The 8,258-nt window shown below is 34.3% G+C and overlaps 1 protein-coding gene across 1 annotated transcript; it reads left to right on the forward strand.

Moving 5' to 3' along the window:
* The first annotated feature begins 414 nt into the window (after window positions 1–414).
* Window positions 415–4,284, forward strand: LOC132168936 (uncharacterized). The gene is made up of 8 exons (XM_059580033.1): window positions 415–748; window positions 832–927; window positions 1,011–1,126; window positions 1,254–1,377; window positions 2,454–2,567; window positions 2,739–2,819; window positions 3,724–3,882; window positions 4,035–4,284. The coding sequence occupies exons 3-7, from the start codon at window positions 1,014–1,016 to the stop codon at window positions 3,868–3,870; spliced, it is 579 nt and encodes a 192-aa protein (XP_059436016.1). The 5' UTR covers window positions 415–748; window positions 832–927; window positions 1,011–1,013; the 3' UTR covers window positions 3,871–3,882; window positions 4,035–4,284.
* The last annotated feature ends 3,974 nt before the right edge of the window (window positions 4,285–8,258 follow it).

Here is an 8,258-nt window from a genome sequence, read left to right on the forward strand (position 1 = left end):
TTAACTGATTTTATTGATGCTCCTTATTCTTTAGGAAACGGAATGCAATGATTTCATCTATGGGATGTTCAAACATGTCTTCATTTGATTTATTACGTGTAACAACCTTCAATCCATTGCTGACATGAAATTTTTTATGTTTCTCTGGACTGCTTAGTTCATATAGTTCTGTTATTCACGTAGGTCTATGGACAATAATTTGTTAGCACAAAGGAGTTGCTTTCCCTGTAGATCTGCTTTCCTTAACACTGACCCCTCCCCCCCCACCCCTCCGTTGGGCCAGACTATAAGATAAACATCACTTAATTGCCAAATCTCTACTTTGAGTGGAGTCTTCATGGATGAGGGAACATTTGTTATTAATAAAGGTTGCTTCTTTTGTTAAAAAAAAAAAATCTAGGGAAATAAGCTTTTCCTTGAGAGTCTTGCTTGTGCCCAACTTTCCTGCATTTTCTACCCCAATGGATATTCCTCAATTCTTGTTTTTCTCCTCTCTTATCTTGGTTTGTGTTCTGGCCTTTGGAATGAGTTAATTTATAAATACACTTTCTTGTATGAAGGAAAGAAAACTCATGAATTTGGTTTTCAGAATTTCTCAGTCCCAGAGGATGTTTCTGCATATGAGGGCTTGGAGCTTCGCCTTAAAGGTGATGGTCGCAGGTATAAACTTATCATTCGCACTAGCCGCAATTGGGACACTGTTGGTTATACAGCAAGCTTCGACACCGTAGCAGACCAATGGCAGTCAGTGAGTGACATTATAAACCCCTTGATCAAATAGTTGCATTTAATAATCACAATTCACAAGCTGATGTGCCCTTTCCCACCCAGATACGCTTGCCATTTTCTTCTTTAAGGCCTATATTTCGAGCGCGAACTGTATCAGATGCCCCACCTTTTGACCCAACCAGTGTTATATCATTGCAGGCATGTTTCTGGTTAATCACTGTTTGTCTATTTTCTGCTGCATGGTTACCTTGTTTCTGACCGACATATCCAAATTACTGCAGCTCATGTTCAGCAAGTTTGAGTATGATGGGAAATTGAATCCAACTTTTGTGGAAGGTGCATTTCAGCTTCCATTATCAAGCATTCGGACGTATATAAAGGATCCTATATGTTCTAGGTTTAACAATTCTTTCCATTTGGGTATCTTTTTTTATTAAAACTGTTATTATTGTATACACACTTTAATCTAATTGGTATGCTAGGTGCATTTTCTGCTTTAGATAATTTCTTTTGTTCTTCTGTAGGTTTGTACATGTGAGTTCAGCAGGAGTTACGCGACCTGAAAGGCCTGGACTTGATCTGAGTAAACAACCTCCTGCTGTCCGCTTAAACAAGGAATTGGGTTTTATTCTCACATTCAAGTTGAAGGTTTAAAACTAAAACCTGCAAGCTGTTTAATAAAGATATAATTATTTGAGTTGCAGTCATAATTATAGTTTTACCCAATTGACATGTAGTCATAAAATATAAAGAAGATAGAAATATTAATTACTTTATTTAAGTTTAGTAGATATTCTTACACAAATGTGCATCTACCAAAAAAAAAAAAAAAAGATTGGGAATTGATCTCTTTTATGAACACATTCATAGACAATCAAGACTGAATATATCACTAAAACAATGGAGGTTGACATCTGCTGTACTAATTGATAAGATTGCACTTTTAATCATATATAGGTAATTTTCAATTAGAAGTTCATATACTAGTCAAATATTAAAAAGATGGTTAGACTGATGCATGTTGAAACAGTACTATATGCTTTTTCAAGTGAGTGAATCAAACTTGCGATCGTATAAGTCATTGACAATTAAAATTTTCTTTGTCGTTGACTTGTTCTTCCGAAACTGAAGTGATAGAATAAACAAGTGGATCAATTCATTGCAAGAAAGGCTTGAGACATTCATTGTCATTCTGTACTATTAGAGTTGACAATATGCTCCCTAGAAAATGAATTGAACGTGTCTAGATGGGAAAGAAAGTAATATCTAAGATAGCATTCTCAGTTATGTATAGTTTCTATGATGCAAATCAGTATAAAAATGTGTCTTAGAGAAGCACCACTATAAGTAAAATAAGAAAATTACATCTAACCAACAATAAATATGCTAACTCAAACTTGGTACAAATATTGACAAATCAAACTGAAATGGAAAAGAAACACAATTTAGATATACATAGAAAGTTGTCTTAAACCACCTTATGCCAGTTCTGTGATGTTTGACTATAATTGGTTAGTTACATAAATAAATAAGTTTGTGAATAAAGAGTAAATGAAATAAATAAAATGCAAGAGAAGATGTTAAATTCAAATTAGCTTGATGTCATGTCTTCTTCTAGTACCATAAGCTATACTTTTTCTTTCTTTATCTGTAAGCCATAGATCCAAAGTGTAAAAGCTACATGTGTGCTTTTCATTTTCTTACATTGGCCAATTCTGCAATAGGGGGAGGATGAATTACGTGAAAGTGGAATGCCATATGCAATCGTTAGGCCATGTGCATTAACTGAGGAGCCTGCTGGAGCAGATCTCATTTTTGACCAGGGAGACAATATAACAGTACGACATTTTAAATTACATCTCAGTTTTTACTAATTAATGTTAGAATATATCCAACATGAGGGTTCTATAAGCTGAACTTGCTTTGGAACTGAGTTTTTGGATTGTTTGTTAGGCCTCCAAGGCTCCAATTTCTTATGACAATAATTTTTGCCTATGTAATAAATATAGGGTAAGATCTCAAGAGAAGAGGTTGCTCGTATATGTGTTGCTGCTTTGGAAAGCACATATGCTTGTGATAAGACGTTTGAGGTAATACTCCTGCTCCCCTTTTTTGGGCATATTATCAATTTTCTGGTGATAGACATCTTAGTTTGTATAGTTTGAGGTGATTCTGAAAAAAGCATTAGCATGTAGCATATTGATAAAGATCAAATTTTACTAAGGATGCTTGCAGTTTTTTATGCAATCCAACTCAAAGAACCACATTTTAATACATAAATAAAATCTGAATTTTTAACTTATATGAACTTTTTGTAAAAATCTGAGTTTTTTACAAATTAATAGGAGTGCTTGTTTGTAAGCCCCTTTAGAGATAGGGGAATGCTTCTTCTGATTCTATTTTATCACTACTTTGCACAACCTTTATAATTGCAATGGCTGATTCCAACATTGATGTTGGAGAACCGGTTGCAAATTCTTTTACATGATATGGATTTCAAGCTCAAAGGGTCTTGTTATCCATCTTATGATAATCTTCCTTCTGTGCTTAAATCATTTGAATGACTTGTGGCGAATTTCATCATCCTAACATAAATGATAAAATCTTTTAGAGGGTGCACTACTGCACTCCGTTGGAAATTTGAGGAATGGTGCCAAAAATGTTTTAAAATAGTGTGCAGATCATTTTGTCAACACAAAAAAAGTTGGAAATCCTTTTGCAGTTAGTTGATCACTTTAGATTTTTCTACTACGAGTAGATAAGGCAAGTGCTAGCTATTTACCATGGAACTTCTTCTTGAGTTGATTGAAAGCTTGACTGACTGTAACATGAACTGAAAGTGGGAAAATATGTAAACTTGTCATCGTTCCTCCTTATTACTCTTTTGAGCTTATCAAAATTTACTGTTGAACATAGGTGTCCAAGATATGTTTTTGGACATATCCCCTTCTTATTGGGGTTTTGGACGTTATCATGTCCTTTTGTCTTCTGCAGGTTAAAAGTGTGATTCCATTTAGTGAGCCTTTCACCGTGGACCCGGAAAATCCACCTCCAGAGAAGGACTACGATGTATACTTCAAAACTTTAAAGGAGGGCATTACAGGAAAAGAAATCCTGGAACAAAGTCCTGTTCCAGTCTGATGCTTAAGCAAGGTGATTATATATTTCTTTATTATGTAGAGTCTCCGAACAAAATCTTGGTAAGGATTTGAGAAAAAAATCTTTGTGCATGTTGCCATGTTAATTGACCTAGTGAAGCAGATTGAGGAACTCTTTTACTAACTACGCGCGGTTGATCAATTCAGATGTATACATCCCTTGGGAGAAAGCGGAGGAGAGGTTTCTAAAGAAGCATATATATAAGCATGGAAAGGAAATATAATGTTCTTGAGCTTTGCATTCAGTTGACGTCTATGTATAGATGAATCAAAAAATAGGATTGTTGAAAATAACAACTCACATAAAAAAGGGTTAACGATTGTACATTTTCTTTTCATGTATGTATACTTATGCTTATTGAGAAAAATAAATGGAAGTGAACGCGTTTACAACTCACTGTTTTAGTCTTTTAGTAGCAATATTAAGACACTTTCTTAAATAAAAAAAATGGTCACTTTACTAAAGACCCTCGAACGTTCACTTGATTTGATAAACCTCCCAAACTTTAAAATCTCTTAATTTGGTCATCTGAACTTTTAATTGCTCTTAATATATGTAGACCCCTTTCGTCAGATTTTAAACGTTACATAACGTTTATATCCTTGACTTTGGTATAAAATTTTAACTCCACTCTTAATTCCAAAACGTTTTTGTTATTTTAAAAAAAAGGGAAAACTTCACTAAGGACCCCCAAACTTTCACCTGTTTTGAAATACCTCCCCTGAACTTCAAAATCTCTCAATTTAGTCCCTTGAACTTTCAATTGCTCTCAATTTGGACCCTTCCGTTAATTTTAGCCGTTAAAAATTCAAAAAAAGACCAAAATATCCCTAATTTTTATTTTTAAAAAATAAAAAAACGTTTTAGAAGTTGGAATTTTATACAAAAGTCAAGGGTATAAACGTCATGTGACATTTAAAATCTGACGGAGGGGTCCAAATTGAAAGAAATTGAAAGTTTAGGGGACTAAATTGAGAGATTTTGAAGTTCAGGGGAGGTATTTCAAAACGGGTGGAAGTTTGGGGGTCCTTAGTGAAGTTTCCCCTAAAAAAAAGAAAAACAAAAATCAGGGATATTTTGATCTTTTTTGGTATTTCTAACAACTAAAATTGACGGAGGGGTCTAAATTGATTACAATTGAAAGTTTAAGGGACTAAATTGATAGATTTTGAAGTTTAGGGAGGGTTTGTCAAATCGGGTGCAAGTTCAGGGGTCTTCAGTGAAGTTATCCTTAAAAATATATATATATTAAGACACGTTCTTGTAGAGCGGCAATTATTTACTTGACGTGTGAATCTGACGCGAATTTAACTTGAAATTAACGAGTTAATTAAGATTGATGGGTCTAACATGTTTAATTAAATAGGTTGAGTTAAGTTTGTCTTATATAGGTTTATAAGTTTCAATACGGCCTAAATTTGGCATGCAATATTTGGCGCAAACAAGTTTTTACACGTTTTTGCGAACTTGACATGAATTCATCAAGGTTAAGGTTGAAAAGTTTGACATATTTATCTAAATGGATCAAGTTAGAGTTTATGTATATAGTTTTATTTCTGTGCTTTAATATGACTCGAATATGACATGCGAACATGAATTATCAGCCTTACATCGGTATTACGTTCCTATGCCTTCTGACTTCCTTGGACCATGTCTGCACTTTCATATCGGAGCCAGTTTTTGGCGTCTTTTAACTTTCCATTCTTCTCTTTCTCCGGTTAATTAACCCTGAAAGCCAGCATGGCGACTCAGTTTCCAATGAGTTAGGAACCAATCAATGTAAGAAATTGTCCATGGGGCACACAGTTGGAGCATTAATTGGTAGCTGGTTGACGTTGGATTAACCAAGAGATTCTCTCTTGCAGTAGACAGGCCCTTGATTCAATAGTTAGGCCCCAGAAATGGACAATCTTTTGTTTCAATTTGTCAAAAATGATGGGTTTTGTGGGCTTCGATGTCTTATATATACTAAATATGCTAATTCCAAAACATAGACTTAATTTCCTCGTTTTGCAATTTCGTGATAGACCATTAAGTACAATTACTTTACATTACTCAAATTAAATACATGCAATACAAGCCACAACAACACATGACTCTACGTCCATTTTTTGGGTCGCGAATTGATGGAAAAAGGATGATATAGTTAAGAGAGAATGTACGACCAGCCGGTAATTAAAAGAAAATATGAAATGTATTAGTAAAGATCATAAGACATTAATAAAAACCAACAAAATACTTAACGTATGTAGAAAACAAAATAAACAAGCAGGATAGATCGAAGATGTACGTTCAAACAGCAAATACATCACATGTATATATAATACAAATAGGTCTGATCTTTAAATGAACTAAGAACGCAAATCCTTCGTATATATAGTGCTACTGAGAGCACCAATCTTACTTTCCATTTTTGCGAACTGAATATTCTTTGACGTAGATACGAGCCCTAATACTCACCGCCACCCACCTAACCCTAGCTCCAATAGTACTCATGGTCCTTCGACCTGGATTGGGTGGCTTGGGGGCATGGGGCCTTGGGTATGCATTCTGCCGCCTTTGCCCAACTATGATAAATAACTATAATTAGTCTCGCACAGCTGGTGAATATTAATCTAAGAATATTCTTAAAGATATTAGATCAAACCCATAATAGTTTAGGCATGTAATAGCTATAAACATTATTTAGCTAGTGTTTGAACATTAAAACGAAATCCACTGTTTAAAATTTTATACAAAGGACCATTTCTTTAACTCCTAATAGTAACTAAACATTGGTTAGATTTAGACAGCATAAGAACGTAAGAAAACATGAAGATTTTGGTTTCCATCTGTCTTTGTCTATCTCTATAAGAGATTGGCAAATTTACTATTGAATATGTAAGACCACGTATATGTCCTATAAATTTAATAATCAGTTAATGATGAATTTACAAAAAGAGCTATATATATATATATATATATATATATATATGCAAACACACACAGAGATTCGAAGTTTCAATATGCATGGCTTTATTTAATTAAATAGCTGATGATAATTGGAAGGAAATACCTTGGGCATGACCTCTTGCTGGGCGTCTCCTGTTCTGAGCAGCACTAGCACCAGCGCCCATTTGCCCTTCTAGAATCAGTAAGTCTAGTTAGTCTAGCTAGCTAGCACAAACAACGTCAAGAATGGCACAGAAAAAAATATTCAACAACTAAGTCATATGTCAATAAAGTATATATATATGTCACCCAATATAAATCTATGTATTGGTAGCAATATACTAATATTGTCCTAAGAAAAGCCCCGTAAGCCTTATTCTATAAAAGTTCTTATATCTAATCAGAACGAATGAAATAAATACTATATTAATTATTCTGGTGTAGATCAGAGTGCATGAGAGTTTATTACAAGGATGATTGGAGCAGATGCAAGTGTTCAGATCAGTGTCAACCAGGGGCGTCCGAATGACCTCACAAGCTCGTTTGAACGAGCTGTTTAGAAATAAGTCAAAGAAGGCCTTATTCGCTAGTCCCTCGGAACAAGCTTGCAAACAAGACATTCCATGAGAGTCACAAAAGCCCTCGTTCACAAGCCTGTCCGAACAAGCTTGCGAACGATACATTCTAGAGAGCCACAGAGAATGCTTGTCCAAACGAGCCTGCGAACGTAGAATAAGAGTTGTGTTTCATTTAGTTTTATCTCATACTCGTTCGAATGAGCCTCTGTGCCGTCCGAATTAAAAAGCAGCTCAGTTATGTTAAACCTACTTTTTTACATTTACTACTAAGCTTAGGAGTTTGAGGCCTATAAATATATATTTGGAAAAACTTTACTGAAGACCTCTGAACTGCCACCTAATTTGATAAACCCTCCCTAAACTTCAAAATCTCTCAATTTAGTCTCCTGAACTTTCAATTACTCTCAATTTGGAGCCTTCCGTCAAATTTTGAACGTTACATGACGTTTATACCCCTGATTTTTTTATAAAATTTCAACTTCCAAAATGTTTTTTTTTTTTTTTTTAAATTTAAAAAAAAAAACAAAAATCAGGGATATTTTGGTCTTTTTTATATTTTTAACGGTTAAAATTAACGGAAGGGTCCAAATTGAGAGCAATTGAAAGTTCAGGGGACTAAATTGAGAGATTTTGAAGTTTATGGGGGGTGTTTCAAAACGGGTAAAAGTTTGAGAGTTTTCAGTAAAGTTTTCCCTATATGTTTTAATTTATAGACCTAAGAACGTAACTTTGTGATAATTATTCAGTTGTTCAATATGAAAGTTCAAAGTTTGAGTTTCTTCTATGTTTAGTCCTTAAATCCTTGATATACTTGAGTTTTTTAAGAAGAATTGTTACTTGCTTGTTGTTTGAGACCCACGA

This window comes from Corylus avellana, chromosome ca2 (assembly GCF_901000735.1).
Source record: "Corylus avellana chromosome ca2, CavTom2PMs-1.0".
Lineage (NCBI taxonomy): Eukaryota > Viridiplantae > Streptophyta > Magnoliopsida > Fagales > Betulaceae > Corylus > Corylus avellana.

Bases quoted from the DNA above. Each gene is read 5' to 3' on its own strand.
- LOC132168936 (XM_059580033.1), top strand. From the start codon at position 1,014: ATGTTCAGCAAGTTTGAGTATGATGGGAAATTGAATCCAACTTTTGTG. The intron at 1,127-1,253 runs GTTTAACAATTC...GTTCTTCTGTAG, and splicing joins AAGGATCCTATATGTTCTAG to GTTTGTACATGTGAGTTCAG. The intron at 1,378-2,453 runs GTTTAAAACTAA...ATTCTGCAATAG, and splicing joins TTCTCACATTCAAGTTGAAG to GGGGAGGATGAATTACGTGA.